This window comes from Microtus ochrogaster, chromosome 21, assembly GCF_000317375.1.
Source record: "Microtus ochrogaster isolate Prairie Vole_2 chromosome 21, MicOch1.0, whole genome shotgun sequence".
In the NCBI taxonomy this organism is placed as follows: Eukaryota; Metazoa; Chordata; class Mammalia; order Rodentia; family Cricetidae; genus Microtus; species Microtus ochrogaster.
Genome location: NC_022022.1, coordinates 32,455,834 through 32,474,810, shown reverse-complemented (window position 1 = coordinate 32,474,810; position 18,977 = coordinate 32,455,834). Strand labels below are relative to the sequence as shown.

The following is an 18,977-nucleotide window of genomic DNA, read 5'->3' as shown; positions in this document are numbered from 1 at the left end:
GCAGAAATATGATCCTTCCTTTAAATCCTAAGTGCTCAAATCTCTTGCCATTAGAATGATTGTTTTTTCATGTAAAATGGAGTTTTGATTGCCTTTCATTCAACACTGTGCTTCTAAATTTCAATTATGTATGAATATATATACATTATACTTACATGCAGAACTATTTTAGTGTTTCCTATTAAAATCACATTCTTTTTTTTTAAAAAAAAAGAAAATTCAGTGTCTCGCAGAAAGCTTACATGATTACTTTATTGGCAATGTCTCTAAGGAACAACATTAGTGCTGTATGTGGCTAATGTCGTGATTCAGTGGGGTGCAGGGGTCAGGAGTAGGAAGACATCAGTATGGTCTCAGAACGTCAGCACAGTCCGGATACTGAAATATGAGATATAAGATGTTGGTTCACATTCCCAGAACTCAGAGTGCCCAGAGGGTAAATAAAGCATGTGTTATGAGTCTCAGTGAAAACCATCCATAACAGACATTTCATGCTGGCTATTTGCCATACACTTTGTAGAAGCTTTTTAGGCATTGTCTCATTTAAACTTCATCCTAAGCAGCAGCACTATGAGGTCCATTATCATAGGTTGTCCATTTTAAAGACTGTGAAAACTGAGGCTTAGCCTTATAACATTCCCTGGGTCATACATGTGCGTGCAGAGTCTGAACGGTCACAGAAGTCCCATTTTTGCTCTTATTCCATTTCTTCTTCATTTCTGTTGACCATTTCCCCTACCGTAAAAATAATCTCTTTCCCCCACCCACCCCATACAAAGAATCTTAAAGCTCTCACCTCTTTCCAGAGTGAAGCAGCTCAAACGCTTCATTGATTTTCTCAAAAGGTAAAACATGGGTAATTAACTGCTCCAATGGAAACTTTTTAGCCATGAAATCAGCCACAAGCTTGGGGACAGAATCTTTACTCTTAAAGCCTGAAAGGAGAGAGCAGCACCGTGAGATGCAGCCAGGGGGCAGGCAGGAGAATTAGACAAGAGATCTTCCAAAGAAACCAAGTTCCTAACAGTGCCCATGCTGCCACCTGAGCGGCAGACGCGGGACTCAAAAACCCTTTGCATGGCATTAATGTCTTATAACATGCCACCTGATGTCAGGATCCCTGGCTGATGACGGCAGCTTAGTAGATCTTTCCTATAGAAATCAGTGCAGATGTGTATAGCCAAAGGAAGGGAGTGTAGGCAAACATGACTGCCTTGGGCTCTCTCCAACCTGTAAGGCATTTTTGAGCCTTACAGAGACCCAAGTAGAAGGAGTCAGGAAAGCCCTGGCTTGTTTATGGGGAGCACAGCAGCCTATCTTGTGAATTCCTGTATCAGTTCTTGCTGTAGAGAGATCATGGTTTTCATGCTGCCTTCTCAGAACTTTTCTGTTTCAAAAAGGAAGAAATTCTGAAAAAAGTTACGAATTAGATCCTCAAAGCTTGGGAGATGGTTAAGGTAATTAAATTCTTTTAGTTTTTTCCTGACATTGGATTTTTATTGATTATCTGTGAATTTCACACAATGCCCCTGATCATACTCACTTCTCATTTTTCCCAGTCACCCTGTAATCCTGTGACCTCTCAAGAAAAAAAAATACCAGTCCAATTCATGTTTCCTATGTTCTCACTGGAGCATGGCCAAACTCCCAGTGGCCAGCTTCTTAGAGAAAACTGAGTCGTTCCTTACCACCACCCCACCAAAAGCCACTACCTGTGGAGAGCAACACTTGAGCATCCCTGTCACAGTTTCTAAGGATTCTATTCAATGGCATCCTGTCTGGACTGTTTCTTTTAAGGGTAGAAGTGCAGGTAGGGGGAGAGGTTGTCATGGCTGCTGTGTTGATCTCCAGAAGAAAAAAGAAAACAAATAAACAAACCCAGTAACATTTAACAGTGGTTTCAGAGCTGGGGGAGCCTGTAACTCCAGGTCTGCAGAGAGGAAATTGGAAGATTCCTGGGATTGGCTGGGTAGGAAGTCTAGCCTGACCATGAGCTGCAGGCCACTGAGACCCCAGAGGCAATGAGCAAGGCTGATTGCTCCTGTAGCTACATCAAATGTTCTCTGACTCCACACACACGCACATGTCCACCTTGACACACAAGAACACATACAGAACTTGATCCTCAGCTATGAATACATACCGCCAAATATTGCTCCTTTCCACGTACGTCCCAGCAGCAGTAGCAAGGGGTTCATAGAGATGCTTTGGGAATTAGGAGGCGTCCCAACAATAACACTTACACCACACGATGCATGGCTGCTTAACAGGGAAGACATCTGGAATATAAATAATACTTAAAGTGGATATTCTCATGGTCTACTCATGATATACAGTTTCATATCATATGAAGATATGTACAGAGAAATTTTTTGGGAAAAGGAGTGAATGAATGAATTTATATTCAAGTCTTCCTTATCAACTAATAAAGAATCTAGTCCCATTGGGAGCCCGTGCAGTCTGGGTCCTCCAAGGAGAACATTGTTTCCTCATCACGTGACTCTCAGGCTTCCTATGCGTAGGTTCACTCACTGTCATTGTCCATTAACCACAGTTTTGAAGTTTGCACTCTAAGACAGAACTTAGATGGTGAAGATGTAATGATGACATCATCAGAAGTTGTCTCTTATCTATTTGTCCACCTCCCTTTATAACACGTCCCTACTGTGGGGCTTAGATCAAGAATGGGCAAGTGTTCAGTGGCTGTGAATCCAGTGTGTGCATTGGTTTTACATTATTCTGTTATCTGTAGACATCCAGGAATTTTCACTTTCAATTCTTTTATTTAAAATTCTGTAGTAAAAGATGGTATTTAATCCTCAAATATGCATGTTGCCTGGTATTTTGATTTTGAAATATGACATTTAGAAAACCAAATGTCCTCAGAACACATGAGTATCAGACATTTAGATCTTCAAATCCACTGTCAACCTAGGCTCAGATGAGCAAACAGGGAGACTGTCTAGGAAATCACAGAGGAGGATGACCATAGGAAAGCCAGAACCCTGAGCGTTGAAGGACTCCCCATCCACAGAGGAGACGCTAGCTTCTCTTGACATCTTGTCTCAGTTCGAGGCTGAGAAGAATGTCCATCTCAGGGCACCATTCCCATTCTCTATTTCCAACTCTGCCAAGGCTTTCTGGAGGACCTCAGTAATGGTGATTCTTTACATCTCTGGGGATGCTTCTCTAGAACTCCAGAGGTTTTAGGGTGGCTGATATGTACTGAAGAAGTTACATACTTAGTAATGTATGGTGTTTGCAACTATATGGATAATATTCATTTCAAAAGTTTAAGCACTGTAAGCTTGGCAATAGTCTTTCTTATCATTATCGCCAGCTGATTTAATTGAGTGCTTACCCCATGGCAGCTGGCTCCGTGCTAAGTATTTTACATGCACTATGTCATGTAGATCATAAATAGCCCTACAAAAATGTGCATCTCTTTTCTTTTCTGTTTTTTTTGGGGGGGGGTGGGGTTTCGAGACAGGGTTTCTCTGTGGTTTTGGAGCCTGTCCTGGCAATAGCTCTTGTAGACCAGGCTGGTCTCGAACTCACAGAGATCTGCCTGCCTCTGCCTCCCGAGTGCTGGGATTTAAGGCGTGCGCCACCATCGTCCGGCTCTGTTTTTTGTTTGTTTGTTTGTTTGTTTGGTTATTGGAAGAGAAGATAGAAGGGGCAGAGTCCAGTAGATTCAAGTCCTTGTGTGCGAGAGTGGTGGGAGGGAGAGAGACACAGAGAACCAATATTTGTATCTCCTAAATTTAGGGGCAACGACATAATCTATGAATTTTATTTTGAAAAGTATTTACTCCAACATGTAGATCTGGGTGTTTTTGTTGCCTGGTACAGTGCCGTCTCTGAGATGAAAACATGGTGATCCATTAAAGCAGCCACTCCTCTACATGTTTGATGCTAATGAAATAATACTTGGCCTCATATTACTCATTATTCCTTTTGGCCACATGATGAGACTTGAAAATGCTTTTCAGAATAGTTAATATCAAATATTGTATAATATTAAGAATGTGGAAAAAAGTCTATTTGTCTATTTAGGTCCAGAGTTTGTTTTTAATTCCCTTGATGAATTGATTTTTTACAAAAAAATCCAAAACAAACAAACAAACAAAAAACTCTCTGAAAAGCTTTCCTGTATTAATGGGGGATTATTACTTCAGACAAATTTGTAGAACTTACAAATCGAAAGGTTTGTCAGAACACCGAATTAATCAATATGAGTAGAAACAGGAGATGGAAAATTACTACTCAAAAATAGCTTTCTGCATGAGATTTCTATTCTTCTGTCTGGAGCACATTATGGATGGCAGAAGGACAGATCTCAAGGCATGCCACAGCACCTACCATGGTGTCAAGGCGACCGATTACTTCAAAGGAGAAGTCCACTCCTCCATCGGTCATTTCCTGGAGTACTTCATGGATGGGTTTGCTGTAGTCCAAAGGATTGATGCACTCAGTGGCACCCAATTCTTTGGCCTTCGCAAACTTGTCTTTGTTGATGTCCACAGCGATGATCCTGGCTGCTCCAGCTGTTTTACAGCCAATGATGACAGACAGACCGACACCTCCAAGGCCAAACACAGCACAGGTGGAGCCTGGGGTCACCTATGTTTGCAGAAAATGCAAAAGATGGACCAAAGAGTGATTGCTAGGCAGTGCTCCATGCTGCACAAGGCACCTTGCTTTGTCCTCTGTCATGGCCTCTCAGATGTCATTCCACCTGCTTCCAAAACTTCTTCAGGCTATAGCTGCCCAAAGGGGTACAACAGTGGTTCTCAAAATTTGTTCTATATTAGATATATCTGGGGAGTTATCATTTTTTGTTCATCTCAGGATCCAGTAACAGCCTCTACCAGTTAATTGGAATCTCTGCATGCAGAACCCCATTCTAATTCAATGGGAAACCTTAGTGAGACCAGCTGTACTGATGATCATTGAACTTGACATAGAAATGACTTACACCTTCAAGGGCTACACAATGACATCTTACACATACACAAAATCAATTTGTGTAAGTGAAACAAATGATCATGGTTCCTCCAAGAGACTGCAGGGTAGTCAAACCATCCTTCCATCATTAATTCCTTGGTTCAGTATCATTCAGTAGTCACAACCAGGGTTACTGGAGCAAAAGTCTTCTGGGAAGCATTGACAAGTCATCCCTGGCTTAACAGGAAAGTGGATAGGAAACTTTAAGAAAATACAGCAAGAGACCAATGTTGTCTTTGTGAGACTTTAAGCCTGCCTTAAATTGGTCTGTATTTTAATAACAATGACTGAAATCCTTGACCACAAGTACCCATGGCTTGCGAGACTCACTCAGTTCTCCTGTTGAAACAGATGAGCAACTGCACAAGGAGTAACTGCATTTAGGGTTGAAGCTAATGAAATACATATAGAATGTAATTATTGAACAAATGTATTTACTTTCTCTTAACTCAGTAAGAACATCAATTTCATCTATAATAAAGGTGAATTTTCTTCAGTGTTCAAAAATCCTTTTGGATATTTTATTCCTATTAATATTTTAATCAGCACCATCAACCTATGAAGATGATGTGGGAGAATCCTAGAGTCATAGACTGAGGTTCTAAAGGATCTACTAACAAACTTGCTTAGGCTATACTAGATCACACACAGTTGAGGTTAGCTAAAGGAGCAGTCTCTCATGCGATGTGCACACACTAAGAGACAGAAACTGTAGGAAAGATAGACCTCTAACACAACCGAGGTTTAAATTTTCTGGGATAATGTGGCTGATAAACTTTGTTCTTAATCCCCATAACGAAAGGAGACAACCTCAGCCTGCATCTGGCCGTTATCAAAGGTCACGTTCATCGTGATGCTCTTTCAAAGAACATCAGGCAGCTCAGAGGGGCCGCCCTGGTCCAGTGCCGTTAAGTCCTGGTTCATCACTAAGCCTTGGTTTTCTTTTCAGGAAATTTCCACCACTCAGGCAGGTTGGATCTCAGTAGCAGTGCAGGTCTTTTTAAAAACACTGGTGACAGCATTTGTGCCGTGCAGATCTCCCCACTTTGGCTTACTTTAGAGATAACAGTGATGACATCTCCACTTTAAAATCTTCCATTTGTCCCAAATGGCCAAGTGTTCCAGTTTCTGACTCTTTAAAACATGTTTTATTGCTCAAGTGTATCTTGGGACTGGGACATAACAGAGCTTTGCAGACAACAGCAATTGCAAAGTGTTACAGCTGCGGATCTACATAAGTTTCAAACAATTTCTATGAGAGGCCAGTTACCATTGGGAAATTGGCAGAACAGGATGCATATTATTATAGAGCTTTTCTTTGAGTGTGTGGAGGGAATTCTTGCTGGAGTTGGACAGACTTATCTTTTCTACAAAAACACTCTCTGATGCCTGTGAGCAATTTCTTTCCCAACAATACATACGTAGCTTGGACCATGGGCCACTGTCCATCTTACCTTGGCGACTTTGACAGCAGAGCCATAGCCAGTTGAGAACCCGCAGCCGATGAGGCAGACTTTGTCCAGGGGTGAAGCTGCATCGATTTTAGCCACTGCCATCTCATCTACCACAGTGTACTGGGAGAAGGTGCTGGTGCTGATGAAGTTGTGGATTGACTTCCCCTTGCATGTGAACCTGGTGGTGCCATCTGACATAGTCCCCCGAGGGTTTGCCAAACTGGCCAGTGAAACACAGCAAACAAAGGACATGAGACAGAAGAAAACCAGTGTGCAACCTAATTGTTCAAGAAGACAATAAGAAAACAGTGTGTAACTTAATTGTACAAGACGAAATAAGAAACCTACCTTGTTACACATAAGTTGCCCTCCGGGTGCTTGCAGATCCTGCAATTTCCACATTGGGGAGAAAAGAGCGGGATGACTTTATCACCTGGAAGGGGAACAAGAAAATGCTTAAATGTCGACCCAAGAATAACAAGGCAGGAACATGAAAACTACATGTAGAGATATGTGTCCTTGAAAGGTTTCTAAGAAATAGAGCCCAACTGCACAACGTCATGCATGGGCATTGCTCTTCATCCAGGTTGCTATGTGCCAGAAGTTTCCTGAAACAAAAAGGAAATGTAAAACAGCTACATCTACTGATGAGCGACTAACTTTCACTGTGTGCCTCATTTGCTCTTGGGTGCTTTCCACGTATTAGGCCTAGCCAACCCTTAGATATACTCACTGCTAAGTATAAATATATACTTTAGTTGCCATGAGTTACTAAATTCCCATGAGATGTTGGACAATTCTGAATTTGTTATAATAGTTAAAATGAAACTAAAATAAGACCAAACCCAATATAGGAAACATTTCATAATAAAAAGAAGACAAACTAAGCTTGATCATAAGATAAAATTCAAATGAGAATTTTGATAGCTAGTTTTTTACTGAAAAAGATTTGTCCTGTTTTTATGTGCATGTCCAAGGATCCATGTGTGTATGCGCTTGTGTGTGTGTCTGTCTGTGTGTGCCCTTGAAGGCCAGCAGAGGGCGCTGGATCCCGAGCAGCTGGAGTTACAGGTGTCTGTCAACTGACTAAGGGGATGACCTCACCCACCGAGTCCTTTCTCCATCACCCAGGTTTTGGTTTTTCAAAGTGATTATGCTTCTCTTATTATGAAACAAAAGCTTTAAGAATAATCTTCGCTATTTTTGAGGACACAGACTGAAATGTGACAGAGAAGGGACGACTTGCTCTGGACATCTCAGTCCTTGATAATGAGTTAGAGATTTCCCCTGAGAAATAAAAGGTGAATTTTTTTTTAGATAATTGTTTGTGAACTATCTTTTTTTTTCCTGCTATAGACAAAGCATCCTGAGAAGTAAAGGTACTGTTTTACTGTTAGCCTTTTTCCTAATTAAAGGAAACACCAATACTTAACTCCAGTCAAACGAGTTCTTTTCTTATTTTCTGGTTATTTGGAATGCAAGAAATGTCTGACTCTTCTGGCTAAAGTGATCTTTTTGGAGATGAAAATAATTTTGTTTTTAAATCACATGTGCTACCTATGTTATTGTACAAATCAATGACCGGATCACTATGCTTCACAGATAAAATGAATGTGTGATGACACCACAGAAAATATATTTTTAATCAACGTTTACATCCAAATATAAACAAAGTTAAAATAAAAACATGAATAAAGTAAAAAGCAATGTGCAGACTACCACCTTCAGCCCAACTAGAGATAATACAATGGTGTTTGTGTTTGCAGAACTTTGGCTACATTTTTCCCTCTGTGGTCTCCTCTTATATTGTATTATGTTTCTATATAGAAGAAGGAGGAACATAAAGGAGAAGAGAAAACCATCATGTGGATGCAATGCGGTTAAACCTACGGCATCCTACAGGAGAGGCATCCTGAAGCCAGGCGAGCAGTCGGGTCTCTGAACTCAGCACAGAGCAGCTTCCCTACATCTAGGCACTCAGAACCTGGACCTGCAGGTCTTGCCTTTGCCCCATTTGTAGGTTTGTTTGGATCCTGAAAAGTCCCTGGTGCTCAGGGACGTTGAAGTGGAAGTTAGCAGACGATGAACTCTGAAGGTCACAGTGGAGACTCTCACAGAGCACCTGACACCTAGTAGATGATAAATAGATGTTGAAAGAGAAAAGACATGATTGGATGCCCAGGACAGAGGTATGCAGGGAGGAAGAGGTGGAAACCCTGTGACCTTGTGCCAGATTTCAAGTCTCCTACTGCCTGGGCTCCTCTTTTGGGATGGATGTGTTTGGATCAATCAGAGAGAAAGCACAAGCCCTGATGGTAAAGAATTCTGTACCTGGTTTGACAGAAGTCACCCCTTCTCCGACGCTCTCCACAATGCCAGCTCCCTCGTGGCCTAGAACTGCAGGAAGTGGTGTACTCAGGCTTCCGGCAACCACGTGTTCGTCTGTACGGCAGACCGAGGTGGCCACCATCTACAGATTAGAGATAGAGTTTGTTGAGCCGTGATAGCAATTGAGAAGGTTTAGTACACCTAATCTGAATGGTGCTTCTGAGAAGCCTGCTAACATTCCCTATTGCTTCTGATTCGATTTAGGTCCAAGATTTTTCCCATGCTTTTCTATCTTTTCCCAGTTAAAAAGCTTAAGCATCAAGGATCATCCTGTGAATTAAGGGACCCTAAAAAATGTAGTTTATACAACATACAAAATATATACATTGTTATGGAGTTAGAGCTAAACAATGAGCACCAAGAAATTACCTAATAACCTAATATTAATTGCTTTTGGACTCAGGATTTTAGCACTTTACAAACTCATAAACATAAAAAAATTTTCGGGGATTATGTTAAACTTTGAACTTTCAGCGGCTGAAGTCAACAGCTAAGCTCAGCAACAGGCTCATTCATTGTCATGGCGAGCATATGAAACGGGATGTTAATGGACAGTTGGACATTTATATGTGGTATTTTCTGAGTTTTTCAAACCTAATATTTCAGACGGTAGAAAGGGACTTTACCTTAATGCGGACTTCATGGGCCTTGGGGGGTGCGACTTCTATGTCCTCGATGGAGAAGGGCTTCTTGGTCTCCCATAGTACAGCTGCTTTGCACTTGATCACCTGGAAGATGAAGGGTTACTGCAGCTCCATGGAGATCATCACAATTGTGTCTTTCTATTTCCTATGCACAGGGTCTGTCCACAGGTCTGCCACCCATTGTTATATAGAAATGGACGCTTCTCTTTTACAAGGAGTCAAAACACCCTGAGAAACGTGTGACACCATAGTAGGTCAGGAAAAGAAAGGTCACACATCGGGTATGAATTGGTGTATGTGTACTCTTTCAGGCCATGCTTGTACCCTTTTGTTTCCTGATAGTCACTGGTACTGTTCTGAAAGAGGTTGTTTGACTGAAATCATGGGATTGATGTGGGATTATCTTCTATATGCTGTGAGTATGCTCTATTACCATTGGTTAATAAAGAAGTTGCCTTGCCCTATGACAGGGCAGAATATAGCCAGGCTGGAAGAGATATATATATAGAGAGAGTAGGCAGAGTCAGGGAGATGCCATGTAGCTGTCGAATGAGAAAGACTGCCAATGGAACCCCACCGGTACCCACAGACTACTGCAGTCATTTCTAATAATACATAGGTTAATAGAAATGGATAATTTAAGATATAAGAGCTATTTAGGAATAGTGTTATTATCAATAAAGTTTCTGTGTGGCTATTCAGGTCTGGGCATCCAGGAAACGAACCAACAGCCTCCACTTACATTGGATATAGGTTTATTTTAAATTATAATTATCAATATATTTTGAAGTGCTATTTTGTGCATTCTAGGTAAGTACTCTGTAACAGAGAACTCCCAGGCTTTGGATTTCTGAGACAATATTCTAATGAGCTTCCCAGGCTGCCCTTGAACTAGGAACCTTTCTGTCTTGGGCTTTCTAGCATTGAGATTTCAGGGATGGTCTATCATACCTGGCTACATTGTTATTTTCCTGTTATATGCAGTATAAACTCAAGCCTATGATTACCATAGCCCTGTTACTGACCCTGCACCTAAGAGCCTGGATTCCCTAGTCCCTCGATTCTTGTTTGGTTGATAGGACTGGGTTTCCATTTATGCTGCATGAATTCAGTCTTTCTTTTAACTTTTTCAGTCATTCTTTATTCTAACTACTTTTCCTTGAAATGTGATATGCCATCCTAAACATGACCAGGAGTGATAGAAAATAAAGTGAATTGGAACAAAACTACTGGCAACTGCGCCTTCTGTGCTGATTCTCCACCCAATCTTTTCTATACCGAGTCGTGCCACACTGTGGATGCAGAAGTTCAACCCCCTGTTCTCACTGTGAGCTATTGGACCTTTGACCCACTCCTAAAACATCCCCTGTGCCAACGGAAACACAGGCGTTATAATTAGGCAATTGGATAGCACAAATCAGTTATTTATGCTGAAGGACTGCTTGCGTTTCTCAGTACCATACAGAGGCTGAACAAGGAAGGTGATTTTTTGGAAATCTCAGTACTATATATGTGTATTATTAGGTATTCTCAGTGTTAGCAAGTGATTCAGTTTTTCTCAGAATTAATTGTATGTAAGATGTGGATTTTATTTTTTTTAAAGAGAGAAGAGATAGTTCTATAGAGCTTCTAGAGATTTTATGAATTGTGCAGCAATGGACCCTCCCAAATCCCGGCATGCATGGGAATGTAATCTTACCGTGGATGATCCTAAAGTGTTGATATCAATCTATCGCTTGTCAGAAATTTTAGCAAATTTTAACGGGACAATTCTACTAAGTTCCTGAGTCCAATTACTCATAAGAAACTCCTGTCAGGCTTTTCTCTTTTCATAAGAAAGCTGTGATTGCAAAGAACAGCCCACTAAGGAATCTTGATATAAACACAGACTTCTCTGCAGAAGATCTCTTTAAAGCTTTCTGTTTACAAGGTAGTCACAGTTGCTCTGAATGAATTCCCTGTGCTGCAGAGTTAGTGAGGAAGTGAGGACTGCCCCAGATCTAGAGTCTGTGCGCTCTTGTTAAAGGTATTTAGCAGCAGCCGGGCTGCACAGTCGTGCGGTGCACACCCTGTGCTATAGCACACATCACACACTGCCTTCAGTGCACGTCATTTCTGAGTTAGAAGTCAGCATCTTTTAGCAAGTTAGTGAGAGTATATTCCCAACAGCAAGATCTTTTTCTTACTTTTCCGGCTGTGCTCATGCTGTCTGTCCTCGCTGCTGGCAGGAGATTGATGGGTCCCTTAGACTCTTCCCTCTTGCAGTGCACTGGGCCAAGGTTGCACACATATTGTTAGCTGGAGTGTCAGCTGATGCCACACGTGATCTGGCCTTTATTGACACACCCATTAGTTTATTCTCACTGCAAGTTAAGGGGAGGCACTGTCCTGTCTAGGAAACTTTGTTCTGGGGATGTGATGTTGGGGACATTCTGCTTTCGTTAGGCTCCACACTTCCTTTTGCATCTCTCTCCCCTCTCTCGGTTCACTCTTCCCCTGTCTCAGCTGCACTTTCCCCTTTCTCAGACAGGTTAGAAGTCTGCTTTCCTTTGCTAGGGAAAGCAGTAACTTAAAGTCTACATGAAGCATAGTAAGGAGGACAGCGGACAAAGCGGGGCAGATGGGGTGGACAGACAGAGCTTCAGGGGAGGAAGGGTTGGTGTCCAGTCCTCTTCAAAGCAGAGAGGTACCCTCAGCCACAGCAAGGTGCTGAGACCCCTGGTATCTCTGCAGCACACACTACTCGTCAGCATTGAGCAAGGACCTGAGGCAAGCATGGAGCTGGTCCAGGGGGTGACAGCCATGAGTAAGAGACAGACTTCACTTCTGTCAGGAGACAGTGCCTACAACATGCCCTATGCCTTTTCCTGAGAGAACTTGGGCATATCTCCTTGCTCTTTGCCGTGGTCTCCTTCTCTGTAAGATAAGGGTGAGTTAGAGTGTCACTTCAATGACTGTGGGGAACAAGCAGAACAGTGCACACATGTGTTTATCATGGAGCCACATGGGTAGGGGCAGCTCAGTGAGTTACAACTGGCATGCGTGAACATAAGCTCAGCACACACTGGAGGAGAAAGGCAGAGAGTGCAGTCAGCTATGCAGGAAGCGCTAGGAGACAAAGCTATTCTCACGGAGGACTCGGGAGACTTTAGAGTTGCACTTGAGTTGGTCTAAAGAATGAATGTTTGTCAAATGGGCCAAAAGTCCCTTAATTCATGTCCTTTGTCCTTTGTTTAATGTCTAAGTTTGGGTTCGAGAACATGCATTTGATTTTTATTGAGTATTGTGTTTGCTACCAATGTTAGTGGACCAGAGTACATATCACTCCTTAAGTAAGCAAGAGGGCAGTATATATACATAAGCATATACTTTACACTTCTCTAGGGTTGTCAAAGGAACAATAATGTTGTCCATGTCCAATTTTAATTATGCTGCTGTAGACAGCTTATTAGAGGTCACATGGTCAAATCGGGCACCTCTTCCAGAGAATGGCTGTCTACCTCCCCACCTACCTTTGTTTACAATAGTCTGGATAGGAGTCAGGTGTCCCACTAGGTCCAAAGTCCAATACCTTTAAGAGTCCCACGAGAGTACTCTCTGTCCACTGTCATGGAAGGGTACAGTTTTTCTATGAAGCCCAGATGTTTAAGAAGCTAATGGATGTTTATTATGCTTTTACAACCCTAGCGGGAGTTCTTCCTACATTATTACATTATCTTAAGAGCAGCACGATGAGAAAGGTTTTCTTAGTATTACAGGTGAGGTAAGAGAAGTATAAAGATTCCCTAATGCCCTTTCTAAGACAGCAAGAATGGAACTGTGGGCAGGAAGGCTGATGTTATGGGGTTTTCTGGTGTGACCACGCAGACAGATCACTATATCATCAAAGGACACTGGATTTTGAACTTGTATTTTAACAACGTATCTTAGGGACCATTCATGTTCCCTCCCCTCCTTATTTTAATCCTTCTCTCCTTTCTTCCCTCCTTCCCTCCCTCCCTCCCCCTCCCCTCTTCTCTTCTTCCTTCCCTGTCTCCCATACCCCTTCCCTCCCTCCATCTCTGCATGATCATTGTTGGTAATTCTTCTGTCTTTAGACTAGACTCTGTCACTCATGTGGACCAGGTGCCCAGTTTGGGTTTGATGTCTCATTCTGACACCTTCAGGTATATCAAGAGGACTGTGATGTCTCAAGGGTGGCCATCCATACTGTCTTGCAAGGTGCCATAAGCTGGTAATCGGTACTGCCAGGACCTTAACACACAGCTCTCATACTCTCTGTACTGCCAAGAAGACTTGGGGCAGTCCAAAGTTCATTCAGCTCTGTACCCACAAAGGTAGCCTCCATATTTTGTAAAGCCTAATGGGAAAAATGCATACAGACGGCCTGAAATTCATATGTCATCCTATTCAACTTCAGACTTTTGTAGGCCAAAGATTTTGTCCAAGTCTCTGTGCTTAATATTTACTTAACAGATATTTGGGAAAGAGAACATCATTTATTTATACTTTGTGTATGTGTAAAGAATCAAATAGCCTTCAACTGTGCCAGTAGCAAAATATCTACTTCCTGGGTTAATGTTCTTAATCAAGACAAACCCAACACCAGATATCAAGATTTGCACAACATTTTACTTTGACCCTGAAGCCAAAGCTTGTCAGAGAGTGGCTGTGATCTTTCTTTCCCAAGGTTAGAATGTATCACCAGTTTGGATCCTGATTTTGATGTAAACATGAAGAGAGTGTTGGCAATATTTATCCAGAGACCTTGCTGTTCGAGGTCTTAGAACTAATCTCACAGTTGATAAAAAGCAGAGGTAGTCAGGGATCCACTGCAGTGTTCTGGGCCCAGGTAAAGACTGATGTGTTTAGCACATGAGGGGTGGATTCTGTAGATCATGAAGCAAAGCTTTATGTACACCGTCCTCCTTAAGGTGGTGTAGAAACAGAAGCACAATAGGATACGGGTACTATACTGCAGACGGTACAGACCCCACAGACTTAGTAATACAGAATCAGAACACTGTAAATACAGACATAGTAACTTAACAATAAATGGTGATTTTTTTCATAGCATAGTGCTATTACTGTTGACTGTAATATCCCCGATCACAGATAAAGTTTACCAGGAAGCTGTTTTTTTTTCTGATTGGTTAGATTTTATTTGGTATTCATTTTTTTTATTTTTATTTTTTTTATTTTTTTATTTTATTTCTTTTTATTGAGAAAAGAAAAAAAAGTATCTGCCTCCTCCCAGCCTCCCATTTCCCTCCCCCTCCTCCCACCCTTCTCTCCCTCCTCCAAGCTCCTCTCCCCCTCCCTCTCCAGTTCCTAGAGCAGTCAGGGTTCCCTGCCCTGTGGAAAGTCCAAGGTCCGCCCCCCTCCGTCCATGTCTAGGAAGGTGAACAACCAAACTGGCTAGGCTTCCACAAAGCCAGAACATGAAGTAGGGTCAAAACCCCGTGCCATTGTCCTTGGCTTCTCATCAGCCTTCATTGTTCGCCATGTTCAGAGAGTCCGGTTTTATCCCATGCTTTCTCAGTCACAGTCCAGCTGGCCTTGGTGAGCTCCCAATAGATCAGCCCCATTGTCTCAGTGGGTGGGTGAGCCCCTTGTGATCCTGACTTCCTTGCTCATCTTCTCCCTCCTTCCGCTCCTCATTGGGACCTTGGGAGCTCAGACCAGTGCTCCAGTGTGGGTCTCTGTCTCTATCTCCATCCATCACCAGATGAAGGTTCTATGGTGATATGGAAGATATTCGTCAGTATTGCTATAGGATAGGGTCCTCTCAGATTGCCTAACCTCAGCTGCCCAAGGGACCAACTGGGGACATCACCATGGGCTCCTAGGAGCCACTCTAGGGTCAAGTCTCCTGCCAACCCTAAAGTGGCTCCCCTAACTAAGAACTGTGATTCCATGTTCCCCTGTCCAACCTTCCTCCATCCCAATCCTCCTGTTTCCCCAAGTTCCCCCCCTCCTTCCCTTCCAACTTTTCTCTCCCCATCTCCCCCTACCCCTATCCCACCCCACCCCCAAGACCAGGAAGCTGTTTGGCTGTTTTACTCAGCTACTCAGTTCCTGGGCGGATGGTATGCTGTGCAGAAAGGCCTTGCCTGGGTCTGCATTTTACAGTGTTTTCCCATGGGTTCTTCCACTATTTTCAAAGTCTTCAGGGTCTTATTAAGACCTTTGACCTATCTAGAATTGATTTTTATATAAGAAAGAAGATAGGGACTATGGTTTGATTCTGCATATGGTCATATGTTTCTCCAAGAAACATTTCTTGGAGGCTGGCTTTTCATTTTGTTTTGTTTACCAGTGTTTGTTTGCAGTACCTTTGTTAAAATTCAGTTCATTGTAACCAAGTCACTGTAAAAATCACACAGATCTCTCTTCAATGGAAGTAATAGTACATTCTAGGGCCAAGTATTAGTATTAGCATAGCCTGGGAGTACAGATATAGGTTACCCCAAATGCTATGTCCCAACATAGCAAAACTTTTGTGAAGTTGTTATGGAAACAGAACAAAGTGTAAATAAATTCAGATACTTTGCAAATACATTGGTCGGGGTTGGACAGTCAGATGGGCTAAAACGGGGTGGTAGAATGTCTGGGCCTCAGGTGTGAGATTATCAATTTCTAAGGTTGTGGGTTGATGGAGGAGAGGGTCTGATTGAACTTTCCAAAGGGATTTACCTACTAGTTACAAAGATGATGCAGATTCGGGTGGGCAATAGATGGACGTCTAAAGGGCTAAGATAGCCCAGGATTCTTTGCCTCTGGACCTGAAGTGTTCCAGCCTCTTCACAATCACTAAAATCAGAATCAGTTGACTAGCTTCTGTAGAATACTCAGTGTAGGCAGGGTTTCCTTGGGAGAACTACGGTTTTGATTTACAGTCTTGTTTTCTATTCTGCTGGTCTAGGGGTCTGTTTTGTGCTGCCACCATGTTGTTTTGTTACTAGAGCTCTGGGGCCTGCGTGCAAACCAAGTGCAGCTGTGCCTTGGGCATTCTCCTCACCCAGGACTCTGGTAACACAGGATGGTTTGTGCTTGCTCTTTAGTTTTAGAGACAGTTTTCCGTTCTCTGAAGAATGCCATAGAATTTCGATGGGCTTGCTGGTGAGCTGGAGACTGCGCACGGCTATTTTAATTTGTCCCCAAATCATTGAAATTTCTGCCTATTATTTCTTATTTTTCCTCCTTCTAGTTGCCTGACTGTGCTGACTTAGAGTTAGTCCTCAGGCCCTGACGTCCTCTCCACTGCTTGCTCTGTGGAAGCTCTCAACTGATGTTTTAAAAAGTACACACAAAAAGGGCAGAGGACCACTCTGGAGAGAGCCTCTCTCCTCCTACTGTGATGATGGAGGAAGGTCATTGGTTAAAAAATAAAGAAACTGTCTTGGGCCATTTTATTGGTTAGAACATAGAACAGAACAGAATGCTGGGAGGAAGAGGAAGTGAGCTCAGAGACGCCATGCTCCCCTCTCCCAGGCAGACACAATAGCTCTGCTCTCTGAGGCAGACGCGTTCAAGCTCCGGCCCAGGATGGATGTAGGCTAGAATATTCCTGGTAAGCGCACCTTGGTGCTACACACTTTATTAGGAATGGGGTAGTCCAGGTCAATAGTTAGCCGAGAAGAGGCTAGATATAATGGGCCAAGCAGTATTTAAAAGAATACAGTGTCGGGGCATAAGATAGCAGGCGGCCGGGGTGCTAGGGACGCAGCCCCCCCCTGCTCATATTACAACACTGTGAGGGTCCCAGGCTTTCACAGAAGCATCTTTGCCCACTGCGCCATCTCACTGAGTGTCTAAAATTGGGTTTACTGAGCATTTCATTTACAAGGTTTTTGGTTGTTCTTCTTTTTAGAACCTCTAGTGCCTTATCAAATTCTTTCATTCCTTAATTCCTTAATTGTTTTCCATAATTTATCCACCTGACTATTTGTACAATTCCTGAAATCATTGGTTCCGTTTTCAATTGTTTCTTTGAATTTTTTCTAAAATAGCATTTCTATTGGGAATTTATATAATGCACCCAAATCACACTCATTCACATTCCTCCCAGGTCTACCCTCCCACCCCTGTGTTAGCCGTCCAAAAACAAAACAAAACAGAACACCAAGTCAAATTGTGTTCCTTCTATATACCAGCAAGCTCCCAGTGGCCTACCTGGTAAAGACAACTGAGTCTTCCCCACTCCCTTCCCCCCAACCCCAAGCTCTGCCTGAAGCCATCAACTGTGAAGAGGTACCCTTTAGTGTTGTGTGATACTTGACTCTATTCTGACAAATAAAGCTTGCTTGGAGTCAGAGGTTGGAGCCAGACACTAGGTGACCTAAATTAACCATAGAGGCTTGGAGGACTGTAGACAGAGAGGAAACAGGAAGTAGTAAGGCGGGGCAGAGAGAGTCTGTAGGTCCTTTTGGATGGAGGAAAGGAAGAAGTAGGAGGCAACTGCTGCCTGCTCCCTGCTTCTCAGATCTTTCATGTTCTTTTTGATATCTGACTCTGAGCTTTTATTGATAATGATTAATTAGATTAACATGTCTTCTGGCATCCAACCTTTGGGGTTTGATTTCCCAAGCTGGTTGCTTGCCTGTGGCTTTGCAGCCACCACCATCCACTGGAGCTGCATCACCTGAATTTTCCTTTCCTCCCCTGAACCCCCTGAGCGACTTTGGTATTCCCTGTATCAGCTCTTCTGCAGTAGTCTCCACAAACCCCAAACACCATGGCGCCTGGGCTCTGAATACCCCAGAGTTGTTCCCTCACCCAGGGCCGGCTCTGCCTTCAGTACCATCACTCTCATGTTCCCTGCCCTTCACACTGCTGCTGTTGCTCATTTCCCTGAATCCGCCTTTCAGGTGGTCTGCTTCTCCCTGTGGATTGTGTACTTCCCCCAGGCCCTCTCCTCAGGCTGCAGCCACACTAGGGAAGCCCCCTGGACACCTGCTCAGGCAACTGTCACATAGTCCCAGCTCACAGATATGCATCATCTGTAGCGCCTGTCCTCAGTCAGGCTGTGCATCGCCTGTGTTCTCAGTCCAGACCCTGCTACACGATGACAGCCAGCCTTACACTTCAGTGTCATCGTCAGCAGACTTGGTGAGAAAACTCAGAATTCTTTAAGGGGGGAATTAGCCAAAGAGATAGAGATAGAGAAAGAGAGGGAGAGAGAGAGAGAGAGAGAGAGAGAGAGAGAGAGAGAGAGAGAGAGAGAGACTTTTTTCCAAAGATAGAAAATGGAAAATAATATTATGATAAAGAAAGTTAGATCTCTGCATGACTCTACAATGGATGGTTTGAAAATCAAACAATTAAATGATAGGGTAATTACTTGGGATTCACGTGACATGTATTATAATTATTATTGGTTTGTTCATTCTTGTTTTATTTCTAAAAACATTGGTTGACATCAGTGCCAACTGTGAGAAATTGATAAGTACAGGCCTTCAAAAAACTCACTGAAACAGAAAAT

General features: G+C 42.8%; 1 protein-coding gene across 1 annotated transcript; it reads right to left on the bottom strand.

Annotated features, from left to right (window-relative positions):
- Positions 1-227: 227 nt before the first annotated feature.
- LOC101979402 (alcohol dehydrogenase 1-like) lies at positions 228-11,767 on the bottom strand. Its single transcript, XM_005357345.1, has 9 exons — positions 11,680-11,767; positions 9,476-9,577; positions 8,793-8,931; positions 6,810-6,894; positions 6,462-6,681; positions 4,363-4,623; positions 2,144-2,279; positions 797-935; positions 228-378 (listed from the first exon to the last, which is right to left on the bottom strand). Exons 1-9 carry the CDS (start codon positions 11,695-11,697, stop codon positions 354-356), a joined length of 1,125 nt encoding a protein of 374 aa, XP_005357402.1. The 5' UTR covers positions 11,698-11,767; the 3' UTR covers positions 228-353.
- Positions 11,768-18,977: the final 7,210 nt, after the last annotated feature.

What these genes read in the sequence shown, in the direction of transcription:
- LOC101979402 (XM_005357345.1), bottom strand. An exon ending in CTGCTGTCAAAGTCGCCAAG is followed by an intron (nt 4,624 to 6,461) that starts GTAAGATGGACA and finishes CTGCAAACATAG; the next exon opens with GTGACCCCAGGCTCCACCTG. An exon ending in TCGGTCGCCTTGACACCATG is followed by an intron (nt 2,280 to 4,362) that starts GTAGGTGCTGTG and finishes TTTATATTCCAG; the next exon opens with ATGTCTTCCCTGTTAAGCAG.